The sequence below is a fragment of the Erythranthe guttata genome, chromosome 10 (genome assembly GCF_056151865.1).
Source record: "Erythranthe guttata isolate IM_541 chromosome 10, IM_541, whole genome shotgun sequence".
Taxonomy (NCBI): domain Eukaryota; kingdom Viridiplantae; phylum Streptophyta; class Magnoliopsida; order Lamiales; family Phrymaceae; genus Erythranthe; species Erythranthe guttata.
In genome coordinates this window covers 12,595,001-12,610,334 of record NC_142542.1, presented here as the reverse complement: position 1 = coordinate 12,610,334, position 15,334 = coordinate 12,595,001, and the positions used below count along the sequence as shown (strand labels likewise).

The following is a 15,334-nucleotide window of genomic DNA, read 5'->3' as shown; positions in this document are numbered from 1 at the left end:
AAAAGAAAAAAAAAAGAAAAACAAAACTAAATGCAGTCAAGCTGATAAATGCATACCACATAATTAATGATGCAGTGGCCTGATTTATGTAAAGGAGGATATTTTCGGTACAAATAAACAAAAGCTAAGGGGAGTATTGCGAATGATGAATTTATGGTTGAGTTTATTTATATTTATTAGCTGTCTGAGAAGTTTAATGCTAAAGGCCCCTTTTTAATAAGGATTGGTAAAACCCCTCTTCACTTATTAGTGATAGACGCATTCCTTATTTATTCCCAAATTTAATATCCCCTCAATTCACTACCCATTACTCACCATTTTAGTGTCATTTTCTTCTCTTATTAATTTTTTCGTTTATTTATTTAAAATAATTAAAAAATTTAAAAAAAAAAAAAAATAAAACCCAGAATTAACTACAAAAATTCTGAAATCAACTACAATATTTTCGAAATCAACTATAATATTTCCTACTTCAACTACAATATAATTTTTTACATTTTTTTTATTTCATATTTTCCATAATCAACTTTAAAATTATCGTAAACAACTACAAAATTGTGGTGTTCAACAACTAGTTTACCAAAAATTGAAATTAACTGTAAAATTACTAAAAGCAGCTTTTCTTTTTGTTCATTTTTTCCCGAATCAACTATAAAGAAACTGGTTCTATTATATGCTACACCGAATAGATCTTTCCCATTCATATACACACAACCACACACACACCCACATTGGTGTTTGTAGATTAACGGTAAAAAAATCACCCGGTGTTGTCTTCACCAGGTGTAGTATAGAAATAACCAAAAAAATGTAAAACAACTACAAAAATAGTTGTTTTCAATAGCAAGTTTACCAAAAATAACAACAACAAATTAATGAAATAAACTACAAAAGATCAAAATCAACTATAAAATTCTCGAAATCAACTACAAGAATTTGATAACAACTACAAAATGATCGAAAATTACTACAGAGGTATTGAAACTACAAAAAAAAAAAAAAAACCCACACCCTCCATTCCAGCAAAACTACTACCAAATTAAGCAAATACAACTGTAAGAAAATCGTTTAACGACTACAAAAAGCAATTGATTAACAAAATCAACTACAACTGTCACGAAAACAACTATATTTCTGTAAATAACACGAACACAATTTCAACAAAATAAAACATCCACTATACTAGTGATTGGACACAAATTAGTCTCCAAAAATCTACCCCACTTAACATTTAAAAACTCGAAAAGAAAAAAATAATAAATTTGAATACGTCTTCAAATCGCGGAACTAAAGAAGGTGGAATTGCAAATTACCAAAACCCTTAAACCTAATTAATTCCAAAAGGAATCTGTAACCAACACAATTCTCCTCCAAATCAGCCGATGACCTATCCACCTAATCCCATCTCGCCGGAAAATTCTATCGCACAGTGGCGAAGTCCACCACCATTGTTCCAAATTGCTCGACGTATGGGCCCGCCTGAATTTGCGATTGGCATGGCGCGAAACTATCTTTTCGAAGTCAGAGTTATGAGACGTGGGTAGCTAGATTTCCCTTATCATCGTCGAGGGGTCGAGGCCGAGAAACCCTTAGAGCTGCAAGGGCCAAGCGGCGGTGGTGGTTGTGCATAGATAATAAAACAAAAGAGAAAGAATCAATTTTGGAGAATAAATATATGTTATTTGATGGAGGGGTAAATTGGGGACATTACTCTAAATCGTAATAAATATTTATTTAATTAAATAAATTGGGGGAAACTAAAAAAGGGGTTGGGTCCATCCTCATTTACTTACATGATTAAGGGGGTTTTTACAAATAATCCCGAATAAAATACACCTTATCAGAGTATCGGAAATGACCATTTTGTCCTAATTGTTATTTTGTATCATAGTTTTTTTTCCGTGTAATTAATTTACTTCAAGTAAGAAAAAAAAAGTTTAATGCTGACTTACAGTCATGATGCGTCTATATAACGGGCATATATATGTAGCGGGGAAATTTAAAATTATATAACAAAACATACGAGTCTATAATCATATTATCTATCGTAAACCATAGATGCAATTAATCGCGTATTTAATTTAAACTTACGTAATATATAAATTCTAATATAAATGATTTATACAATTTATATAAGAATATAAAATATAATTCATATAACAACATATATACGAATTAAATCAAGGAAGACTTCAAATTTTACGGTTGTTGGTAAATCCAAGCCGAAGTCCTAATGCTAAGCTTTTGAAACATCCAAAGTTTCTTGTCCGCCTGCAATTTCCAGACCTCTTCCAATTCCAAATATAAATCAAAAGCAATTTATATTATAGCAAAAAGTTAATAGACACTAGCATTTCTAAAACTATGACATTTGTCCTAGATAATAATTTAACGTTGAAACTATGATTTTAGATCTATTTTGAATGAATTGTTTGATTATAAATATTAATTTTTTACATGTTTATTGTATTTTTATTCAATGATATATATATTGTACTATTTTTAATAGTTAGTATCTATCTTACGATACGGTACGATAAATGCATACATTACGATGTGTGGAGGAAAACAGTACACGATATACTTCGATATGATAACAATGGTTGATATTACGAGCATAAAAGAGTTATCTCCAAAAACTATTAACCACAAGGGGGGCTTTATGATAAAACCTCCTTGTTCAATTTTGACTTCTTGATAAATCCATTTTTTAAATTGTTATTTGCCATAAACTTAGTCAACCCAAAATACCTTATATGCCCCCACTTAATTATTCTAATAAATTAAAAAGAAATTATGTTAATATATTCAAATCATGCCCTCAATCTACACACAAATCTTCTCCAAAAATTTTGCCCCAAAATCACGCTTCACATTTTATGCCCAAAATAACGCTCCCAAATCAATTCTAAAAGTCTCGTTTTTATTTCTTTTCTTATTTTCGATTTTTTGATAAGAAAAATTTGAATTTTTTTTAAGGTTTGTTATTCATTTTGTTAATTTCGGTTTATTATTTTTTATACTTGTGTTTTTTAAAGTTAAATTTTAAAAAAATAATTTTAACAAATTGAAATTCACTATAAACTTACCAAAAACCACTATGTGATTATAGTATTCCATTACGAAAATCCATTATAAATTTATCGAACATCACTATGTAATTAACAAAAACCACTCTGTAATTAATGAAAACCACTTTGTAAATTAATGAAAATCACTATATAATTAGCAAATTCCATTAAAAAATTCACTAAAAAATTATCAATTAACAAAAACCACTCTATAATTAATGAAAATCCATATGTAATTAACGAAATCACTATGTAAATAACAAATTCCATTACAAAAATTCACGAAAAACTTATTAATAAAGAAAAACCACTCTGTAATTAATGAAAACCACATATGTAATTAATGAAAACCACCTATGTAATTGAAACCTTAATTGGCCTTAAAACAGGTAAAATATGGCAATGTGGCACAATTTATTAAGTTCAGGTAGGATTGGAGTTTTTTTTTTTTGGTAGGTGGTAATTCGCAAAAACGGGCAATGTTTAGGCGGTTTAATGCTATCTACTCTTCATATTATATTGTTTAGGCGGTTAAATTTTTTTGGTAGGTGGTAATTCGCAAAAACGGGCAATGTTTAGGCGGTTAAAATTTTATTTGCGATTTGTGCATTAGGGTTTAAAATTTAATTAACATATTTAATACTGGATCCGAGATTGATTGTTAAAAGCTCATCTGAGCTCAACTCGTTAGCCTAACACTACCAAAAAACATGGCTTTTGTGACAGACATTTTCGTGACAAAATTGAACAAAATCAGTCACAAATAGGTCTGTCAGAAAAAACCCTCGTCACAAATGACATTGGTGACGGATAATTTAATTCTGTCACATCTGTTATCACGGATAGCATCGTCACGAAGCACAATTAATTCCGTCACCGATACCATATACAAGTTGTCTAAACGTTTTGACGGATGTCGTCACAACAAATTATTGTTGTCATTCATCCGTCAATTTTTAGCCCAAAATTTTACATAAACTCAGTGACGGATTCCGTCACAAACAATTTTTTTCCGTCCATACTCCGTCATTCATGGTTGTGACGGAGTTCGTCACAAATAATTTATGATGTCAGTATTCCATCAGTAAGCATCAAAATATTTTTCGTAAATTCGATGACGGATGTCGTCACCAACAAAGATGTTCTATCCATAATCTGTCACTAATCAATAAAGATTGTCCGTCGTGTTTCCGTCATAAATAGTGTCACAATACTTTGTGACTAACTCGTCGTCACACACTATCGGTCACACACTATCCATCACAACTTATGTCGCCAACCTCCGTCACAGCGTAGCCGTCACAAACTATATATCCGTAATATAATGTTGGTCACAAATCTCCATCACCAAAGTACGTCACAGTACTTCCGTCAATCACCAGTCACAAATCCTTAACAATTGTAAATTATAATCCATCATAAGAAGGTCACATTTTCGTCACAAAATATTAATGCAGTAATTATATTTTATTAAATTTTCACAAATCTCCAAAATCAATAAATATTGTAAGCATAACGTATATAAACATTCATAACTTTAATAAAACACAATAAATCCCGGCAAGGGCTTAAATCTCAATCAATCCAACAACTCATAAACGTCAAAAATATATGAAATCATATCGAAAGAACACTCACAAGATCACAATAAGTACGTAGTGATATCATAATGTGACTATTTCCTTTACAAGTATTGACTTTCTCACATCTTATTTCACCGTAGTATTTGTCGTTTTATCTTGCTCTGACCTTTTGTTGTACCTTTTCCCTAACGGCTGAAATCCTGCGAATAATCACATGAAAAATAATCAAATTGAATAAATCAAATCCAACGTGTTTGTGTGTATCGTGTGAACATCAAAATATATTAAGAGATGTACAATTGTAAAGAAATCAATCAGTACTGTAGATATATATTCTACCACACTATAATAAAAATATTAATGCGGGTGATAATATCAAACAATGCTTGGATAAACATTGAGAATCACTAGTAGAAAAATGGCCTTTTGTTACAATTTTTTTTGCTACAAAGAAAAACTCGTTACAAAAGGTATTTTTTACTACAAAATACATGTCGTAGCTAAAAGTCGTAGCAAAAGAATATATATCACTACGGCACAACATTCGTAGCAAATACTTATGTGAAACGTCATCGTTTTATTCTTTTACTACGGATTTTACCGTAGTAATAGAGATTATTTGCTACGCTCGGTGTACGGTAATAAAAGATCTAAATTTAATAAAATCGAAATACCCTACCACTTAAACTGAGAAGCACATATCGTCGTCCCTCCCCTTCATTTTCTTTCAATTTCACTTTGTTCACCCACAATCGTTGATACCCTCACAAACTAACACTGGAAGCCATCGTCAGCGAATTACTTCAAGTCTAGCCACCGTCTAACGCCGAGCCACCGAATGCCGCCGCCGCCGCGGTACCCTCTCTCTATTTTTTTTCTTTTTTTTTCTTTTAATGACCTAGGATACCTACAGTCGTGTCTTCGGGCTTCAATAGATCTCTTTTTTAGCACCGAGTTGCAATTCGGATGTGGATTAACTCTGAAATTAGTGGTTCTAAAAACCCCCAATTTTGAAACCCTATCCATGAAGTAGTTTTTGTCTCCTAGTTAATTTTTTGTTATGTTCACGACTAATACTACGAAATTGCATATATTAGCGGTGGTCTTCGCTGCTCGGCGACAAATATTGAGATTCAATCCACTTTTCCAACCTATTTGGTTAGTATTTTAAAAATTAGTTGAGTAGATTTTTGTTTTAGTTAATGTCTTCATGTTCCCTCTTGGTTTCAAATCATTGAATATCACTGGTAAAGTTTGTGTTTTTTTAAGCCACTTCAAATGGTGTTTACTAATGGTTTGTTCTTGAGAATTTAATGGTTTTTGGAATCGAGGTATGGTAAGATGAATGACCCTTCTTTATTGCTTCTCTTTTAGTCCGTAGAGGTGCGATACTAATTTCTTTTAATAATCTTTTGTATGCACGTCCATGGCTGCACGGTCTTATCTATAGCATGACATCATATGTGGTTACCGTGGCACATTATACGCATTAATTTTACATGAAAGTATTATGATTTAACAGTTAGCTTGAATCTTATATTCTACTACTTTAGTTTATGCACAATTGTGAGAACTATTTACAATCTTTGGTGAGTATCAGTTCTATTCCTTGCAATGATAATTGATGCATTCCTACTGCATTAGTTACACTTATGGTGGTGTAGCTCAAGTTTTATTACATATATTATGATATTGTTCTGTAAGGTTTGGTTTGTTGTATACATTATATTATTGTTTAGTTTTATATATAATAAGTTGCTTATTCCTGAATTATTTACATGTTTTGATGTGCTTGTACATTAATGTTATCTGCAATATTATTGATGGATCGTATTTGATTCATTGACCGAGAAGGTTGGTTGAAGATTTAAGAAACAAAAGATGCTAGCTTTTTCAGCCTATTAAGGTATGAAATCCATCTCAAAGTAATTAGTTTATTAATAACTAGAAATATAATTAAATTATTTCATTACTACAAAGTTTAGGACTTCTTTATTTTGTTCGTGCAGATTCAGAGTCGTACACTTATTTTGCCACAGAAGGTGCCAAGAAAATTGAGAACTACCTTACAAATGCAAGGAGTAGAAGGATGTGAATGTATGTATAATATTTTGCTTCCCTTTTCTTACAAATGCAAAGTTGAACATCATATTTTACCAGCACATTGTCCAACCTAAATAATAAACTCAATATGATGATTATTGTTTATGGCGTTGGTATTAAAGTTGTGGAGTTGCTCAATATGTTCATTTGATTCTTATACACGTTTATTGTTTGTTATATTTGTTTTTGCAGAATCTCTTTGCTTGCTAATCGTCTACACTTTAAAGGGTCATATTAAGGAAGAATAAAAGAGTTGAAAGACCAAATTTTCAAGAAAGATACGGGGAAAGATAATCACAAAAGTATGATTGTTAGGCAGAAACACCTATGTGTGGTGTATTCTTTGCACGTAAACGAGCAAGCTTGCCGCAAGAAGATAGGGTGTTGTTGCGAAAGTTTAAAGACGAAACGATGGAGGAAAAAAAATGCAACAGATGGAAGAAGAGTCTGTGAGTAGTTAGTCTTAGAGGAGAACATGACAATATTATCTCAAACTTATGATTTGTATAAATACTCATGGCTAGATGTAAATTTTATGATTTTAAGATATATCGGGTTTTTTTTTTTATTATTTAATTATATATAATTTGGTATTGAATATTCAGGTATTTAATTGTATATTTTAGAATTATTGCTACAGAAAATGGTTTGTAAAAATCATATTTTTTACTACGAGAGGTGGTCGTACCAAAAGCTGGGTTTGGGCACCAGAAAAAAAACAACCTTTTTGCTAGAGGACATGTTGTACCAAATAGTCATGCATTTGTAACAAATTCATAGTCGTAGTAAATGCTAGTTGTGCCATAATAAAAAAGTATTTGCTACGACAATGTCCCGTAGCAAAGTATTTGTCACGCCCGTATTTACTACGAAGAAAATTCGTAGCTAATTCGTAGCAAAAAGCCTTTTACTACGAATATTGGACTATTCGCTACGAATTTAAATGGTAGCAAAAACCCTTTTTTCTACTAGTGAATACACAAACTATGAAATATACCTCATCGTTGGTACTAGTGGAATCATAGTGTTGTTGATCTTTATCGTTTTCGGACAAAAGGAAGGATTTCAGTACAGTTCAATAGAATATATCTATTTGCAGCATTTATTTCGTCTTCATTTATAAACGGCCGACCATCTTTCAGACTTCCAAGAGGCTTCCCCGGATGACTGAAAATGGATAGCCGCCTACTAGAATCTATCTCTCCACCATCATCATTTATTCGAAGTCGCGTTAATCTTGTTTCCACGCTAGACTCAAAATATAAGGAGCATAATGTTGATTTTTCCTCGATGATGTATGCTTCTACTATAGACCCTTCAACTCGAGCTCGATTTTTCACCTTTTTCTTTAAATGGCCTAAAAATCTAGAAAATAACTTCATTATGTAGTATATTACTAAACTTATTAACGTGTAATATAACATTGAAATCATCAAAATCCCAATCAAAGTTAGGACCATCAACATTCATAACCATTCTTCTCATTCCAGAGTTTTCCACATAAATAGACCCTGAACATTCCCTAGTATTATGTGTTCTCCATGGTTCACCATGTGCATCACACGTAGTATAACCATGTTTAAACCCATATTTTTTAATGTGATAATGCACATTATCTCGAGAATCAAATTTTCGATTGCAGCACTTAAAACAAGGATATCTTATCTTCCCATGGTCAACTATAGAATGAGAGTAAACAAAATCTAAAAACTCATTTAGCCCTTGATTAAATTCTAGTCGTATATATCCTTTATCATCAAAACCGATGCCACATCCAACTACGATCAACTGACATGTTGCTGCATTAATATATATATATATATATATATATATATATATATATATATATATATATATATATATATATATATAGTAAATGGTTTAGTCCATTGATTTTATTATTAAATGGTTTTCTGTTTTATACATAAAGACATTAGATTGTTCGTGCACAAGAAACGTGAATGATTATAAAAATTCTGAGCAACATTCAACTAGAGAAACAAATATATTACAGTTGACGGTGTACGTTTTGTAGGAGTGGCAATGACTGCAATGAGTTACCGTAGGAGTGGCAATGGTTGCTCAAATAATTGTACTGACCAAAATAAGAGAGTAAAATCTAAGGCTAGTGAAGTGGAATCCGTCGAGACAAACTGTAGCAAAGTTGAGTCTACCTGTGTTCAGCCCAGTGATCGATCAAATACTTGCAGCATAAATGCGATTCACATATCAAAAAGGCGGAAATCAGAAAAGCACATAATACATAATACAAATTGACAGAACAAGGACATATTTCAATTTTCAAAACATAGAAGTTTCGCAGGATAGCCATATAGTTGGAAGTTTTCTACTACACGAATTATAATTTTATCAATTCAAAAACATCACAAATAAATCTGCAAATTGACAATTGGGTTAAGTAATTGAAACCTTGATACAAACCAAACATTTAAGGAAAAAAAAAAAAAAAAAAGATGCAGGCCGAGAGAATCAACATATGGATATGTCCAGAACCCCAAAATCGATAAACCCGTCTTCCGCACCACCACCAATCATGATTCTTCTATCAACCGCTGCAATTACTTTCGATGCAAGGCCTCCACCGTCATGGGGTGCTGGACCGCCGCTTGAAGGCGGCACATCTAACGTTGGAGAGATAGAAAGGGAACCGCCGGTGGTACAGAGGAAAAGGGCTGGTGGCGATTTGAATGAAAGAGATTAAAGAAGGAGAATCCTCAAGAGAGAAGATGAGAAACGTGAAAAGAGAGATGAGATAAGAAAATCAAACGGTGGCTAGAATTACACATACATAAAAAAGGTAAAATAGAGATGTTTCTTAGTTAGTTAGGGGTATAATAGTGATAATTAATTGTTTTTAATTAATAAAGGTTGTTTTGGATTTATCTTAAAAATAAGAAATACAATTGGACTTATTATAATGACACTTGTGTAACGGATGTTTTGTCAAATTTTTCCTAAATACTATTTACCAAAAATAATTTTTATTTCAAATATGTTAGAAATAAAAATAAATGAAATTAAAAGACACAAATAAATTGAATAACTATATTTTAGAATTATGAGTATTAATAAGCAGAGTTTGACTCTAACTGAACCCCGAAAGGTAGCAAGATTTGAATCTCTGTTCCTTATATCTTTCCCTTTAGGTTAAAACCCTTTTTTAGTTGCGCTAATCAAACCCCATTGGAAACCTGTCGAACGAATTAAATGAATCAATCAAAACCTAGATCTCAAACCTTTGACGGAGTATGTATTTCTGCGCCATCGGCGCACGGCTACTCCGTCGTGCCGCCGCCTCCCACGACCTCTGCAACACGTAACGGCGGCACAGCCCACTTGGCCGCCGAATCATCCGTTGACCAAGAACGGCAGTGTTACACCTGGACGGAGTTGATATGTGCTATTTGTTTTACTTTGATAATGTTTCGAGGCGTCGTCTGGTATGAATCGTACGACCAATATCCAGGCGTCAAAGTTGAATCGGTTTCGGTTTCGTTAGACAACATCGGATCCGACGATTCGCATGTCGTTAGAGCCGCGGAGTGGAATCTAGGGTTTTCCATCGACCACTCACATAGCAAGATGAGTTACGACAATAACGGACTCAAAGACATGTACGTATGGTTAACATGCGCGCCTCGGAATTCGTCGGGAACCTATATTCGAACATTTAGCCGCCACGGAAAGTACTCGATTCGTTTCGGTGCGAGTGTGAACACGTTGTTGCCTGGTCAATATTACACACGTGCTGAGTTGACGCGAGGGCTAACGCTCGAATTCGAGGCTATGTTGCATATGTGGTACGATACAAATAGATTAGAAGTTAAGTGCCAGAATATGACGATCGCGTTTTTGCCGAACGCAACGGAAGGGATTATGAAGGGAGGGCCGAGGTTGTGTGGCGCCATCACATCTGTTGGACTTTATTAATATTAATTTGCATGTGTATTTTCCTTTTTTCTTTAATTTATTAATCGTTGCGAATTTCGTTTGTTTGGTTATATGAGCTGTTTTTTTAGTTATCTGATTCCTTTTATGGTTACAAAAGGCATTCTTATCTTCGTTTAAACCATTAGTACAGGGCATGTGATTGTATTCAATTAGATTTCTGGATTTTATAGTATGCATGTGCATGTTAATATTTTGCAATTAGCCTTAATTATCATCTGGTAGATTTACTGACTAAGGCTTATTAGGGAGTGTAGCATATAAATAACCTGGTATTAGTGTGTAGATCAACGGTAAAAAAATACACAGTATAGTTTTTACCGAGTGTAACATAGAAATAACTACGCAGAGTGTTTGATTGCTCTAAATGAGCTTTGAATGGTATGAATTCCTTATTCGGTCAGCAATACTTTTGTTCAACATGTTTGATCTGCCTCTCTGAATGGAGCTGTCAAGTGCTTAGCGGTTCATTTAAAAAAAAATTGGACTAATTCTGTCAGCAGCGAGCTCTGAATAAATCATGACTAATTTGTATTTCGATGGAAGGATTTGATGATGAAGTTCAAATTTGTTGAGCTTGTTTTGATTGAGTTATTTGACAATAAATTCAAAATTCTTAGCCCACATTTTTTTGGTAAATTTCAGGCAATTGTAGGGGGGTTTCAAATTATTTTGAATCTTTCAATTCAAATAAAACTTACACAAAATCTTTCAGGGATGAAATTAACTCATTTGGTAAAATGAAAAATATTGTCACATTGAAACACACATACTGACAAAAATTTAACTCATGAAATATCCATCGACATGAAGTATAAAAATTCCTATAACTAAAAAAATAAAATAAAGCAACACAAAATAATTGGATAACTCAAATTAAACAGCACTTTAAAAATTAATTCCATCATCTCTTACCATTCGGAATTTGCATCGAATTTCGCACATGTCTTCTGTACCACATACGTCCACTCTCCGGTATCCAATGAAATCTTGGATATGGCTCCATTTAACAGTCTCGTCCATCTATTTCAACTTAAATGTTTTTCTGGTCGAAATCGAATATTCCATGTTGAAGTCCAGTGTGGCGACCACAAACTACTGCAATTAATTTATTAACCGAACTGGTAAAGAATATAAACAAGTACGCACATGAACTAGACAAAAAAAAAAAAAAAAAAAAACAGAACAAGAAGATGGGATACCATGAATATTTATTCCTCAACCCAAGAGTTAAAGAAGACGATGGAGTACACTATAATACATGAGTTAATTGCATAGACCCCCCTGTGTTATTTCTCGGAAGCAAAAAACCCCCCTCGGAAAAAAAAATTAGCATATAACCCCTTCTGTTGTGTTTTAGTCAGCCCACCGCCCCTTTGTGTGCACTGGCTCGTTGACTTACGTGAAATGACATAATTGCCCTTAATAAAAAATCAAGCAAAAAAGACCCCAATACCCAAAATAAGTATCCTAACCTTTTCCCCCAAATCGTATCTCAGATTTTGCTTATCCAAATTATAGCCACACGATCTCTCAAAAACAAAACTATCTCACATCTCCGAACTGAAATTCGAAGCCCTAAAAAAAATCGAAGCCCTAATTTTGAAATTGCATCTCTGAATCCCGAAGCCCGCAGAACTAGAAGAAAGGAATGTAAGAGTTAGAAGAATTCTCGCCCATATATTAAAGAGGTTGGATTTTGATTTCCGAGTTTTTGCTGTTTTTAAGGCATGTTGAATCCCTGTTCATATGTTTGAAGATTCGTGGTAGTGGTCCATACATTGTCTGCTTTTTTTTGGGATGTGTGGGTTGTGGTCCAATTTTTATTTATTTATTGATTTTTTTTGTGTAAAACATGTGGTTGTCTGGAACTTCAGGGAACATGTGGGGCTTCTACACCATTTCTTTAATCAAGTTGATTCATTGTAGAATTTATGTTTTTTAGTGTTTGTATTCAACTGTTTAAAGCAGTGAACATGTGGTTAATTTTTTTTTTGTCTTTAACTGTGAACTCAGTAATGTATTTAAGTCTTATATAGTAATGTATTTAACATGTGGTTCAATTTTATAAAGTAATGTATTTAACTGTTCAATTTTTTTTTTTTGTCTTTAATTTAATAATGGAGATGAACATGTGGCCCAATTTAATAATTGAGTTTGTCTTTAAGTCACTGAACACTTCTTTGTATGCAGATGGAGAACCTTGTGACATTGTCTCTTTGGCTAGATGGCAATTTTACACATAGCCCCAACTTGTCTTATGTTGGAGGAAGAAAGCAAGTGACCATAAGGATTAGCTTAGACTACATGAATATGGATTCACTATATGCGCTATATAGGTTCTATGGAGGTAAAAAGTTGAATGTCACTTTCTATTTTCTGTACCCTGGTCAGTCACTTGAACATGGCTTAAGGCAGATTTTAGATGATGTTTCCATAGCATGGTTAGTGAGTGTGCATGAAGGCCTAGATCATTTGACACTGTACACTGAAGATACTGGTATAGAGCCACTACTTGCAGTTGATAGGGATGGGAATGTATTAAGGGAAGAAGTAGAAATATTGTATTTGCAGCAAGGGGATGAAGAAGTACACTCTTCTGAAGCACCATTTGAAGAACCACTAAATGATGAACTAAGAAATGAAGAACCAAATGTTGAAGATCAAGAAGCTGAAGAACCAAGTGTTGGAAATCATGCAGCTGCAGAACCAACTGTTGAACATCAAGAAGCTGCAGAACCAACTGTTGAAAATCAAGCAGATGAAGAAGCAAATGTTGAAAGCAGATGAAGAAGCAAATGTTGATTCTGAGGATGATGATTCTGCAGATGATGACTACCTGCAGCCTGAAGATGCTACTTCAGATGAAAATGATGTACATTCAGATGTTCCAAGTGAGGAGTTAGATGATATTGAGGGCTCCTCTGATGATGATATCTTTGTAGATAGACAGTTCACTAAGCAAGACCTATTGAGGAAGTTAAGAAGAATGGGGAAGAATGCTAGGAGACCAAGTAAAAGACTGCATAAATGTCCAATTGACCAATCTGTATCCTAGTGGTACAGTGAAGCTGAAGATGATGATTCTGTTGATAACTTGGATGGTTGCAACAAATCTAAATGTCCAACATTCACTGAAGGGCAAAATATGAAGAACAGAGAGTTGGAAGTTTTGATGAAGTTTGGAAATATTGGTCTTTTCAGACAAGCCCTAACAGATTGGTTAGTCAGAAATGGTTATGAATTAGAATATGTGAAAAGTGAAAGGAAAAGGGTGACATCAGAATGCAAAACTGAAGGCTGTAATTGGAGGATCCATGCCTCTGTTGTGCAGGGTGGTCCAACATTTCAGGTACTACTGTGTTTCAAACTTATAATAAGTATTTTCTTATTGCTTTTACTTTTGGCATTATGGTGTTAATGTTTCTTTCATTGCAGATCAAGAGCATAACTGGAGAGCACACATGTTCAAAAAAGAGAGTTAACAAGCATGCAACTTCAAAATACATTGGACAGAGAATGGAACAAGCCATTAAAGACAAAAGTGGCCTTCCTTGGAATTAAAAACAATGTTGTGGAGAGCTGCTTCAACAGGGAACAAGAATGAGTTTGAATCAAAGATGGTTGAGATAATGAGATTGGACAAAGATGCAGCAGAGTACTTGAGAAAGATACCAGCTGAACATTGGGCCAGATCTTATTTTTCTACAAAATGCAGGTCTGATGTATTGGTCAACAATCTGTGTGAGTCCTTCAACAACTACATACTTGAAGCTAGGGAGAAGCCCATCATTAGTATGTTTGAATAGATAAGAACCAGATTGACAACTAGAATTCAGACAAAAAATGCTGGGATGGAGAAGTATGCAGGAACTATCTGCCCTAATATCTTGAGGAAGATCAATAAGTCCCAGCAACTTGCAAGAAACTGTTATCCAAGGTGGTGTGGAAATGAGGAGTTTGAGGTGGATGCAAATGGTGTGAGATATGTGGTGGACTTAGCTAAAAGAGAGTGTACATGTGGCATATTTCAATTAAATGGATATCCATGTCCTCATGCCTGGTCTTGCATTGCAGAAAGAAGATACAAAGTTGAGGATTTTGTGGACACATGTTATAGGAAGGAAAATTACTTGAAAGTGTATGCCTATATGATACATGCAGTCCCTGGACCCAGAGATTACTTGAAGACCACTTATGAGCCACTTCAGGCTCCAAAATACCAGAAAAAAAAAAGGAAGACCAACCAGATTAAGAAAGAAAGCTCCATATGAGATTCATAGGACCTCATACAGGAAGGGTTTGACACACACCTGTCAAAATTGCTTACAAAGAGGTCATAATAAGGGAACCTGCAAAAATCCTACAAATCCAAGGTCCAAACTTTATAAGGTAAATGTACATATCATTGATTTCCTTATTCAGTTCATTGATTTCCTTATTCAGAATAATACAAGTGCCAATATGGTTGTTTTATTGTGTTAGGGAAACTCACCAAGTGAAGAAGTGCAAACCTCTCAAAGTGCCCCTCCAAGTTCTAGTCAAGAACCAGTTACTCCACATCCAACTGGACCTTCATCTTCTGCAAATGCTCCTCCAGGATCCCTT

The 15,334-nt window shown here is 33.8% G+C and overlaps 1 protein-coding gene and 1 long non-coding RNA gene across 2 annotated transcripts in view; both read left to right on the top strand.

The window, feature by feature from the left end:
* The first annotated feature begins 5,343 nt into the window (after positions 1-5,343).
* Positions 5,344-7,429, top strand: LOC148767549 (uncharacterized). Its single transcript, XR_016034097.1, has 3 exons — positions 5,344-6,560; positions 6,664-6,751; positions 6,950-7,429. It is a non-coding gene; the product is annotated as an uncharacterized LOC148767549 (long non-coding RNA).
* A 6,875-nt stretch (positions 7,430-14,304) lies between these two features.
* Positions 14,305-15,334, top strand: part of LOC148767548 (uncharacterized) — a 1,542-nt gene continuing 512 nt past the window's right edge. The window contains exons 1-2 of the mRNA XM_088824663.1: positions 14,305-15,118; positions 15,212-15,334. The exon at positions 15,212-15,334 is cut by the window's right edge and continues 120 nt beyond it. Of these exons, the coding sequence (XP_088680789.1) occupies positions 14,924-15,118; positions 15,212-15,334 (318 nt within the window). The 5' untranslated portion in view covers positions 14,305-14,923. The remainder of the gene's footprint in view (positions 15,119-15,211) is intronic.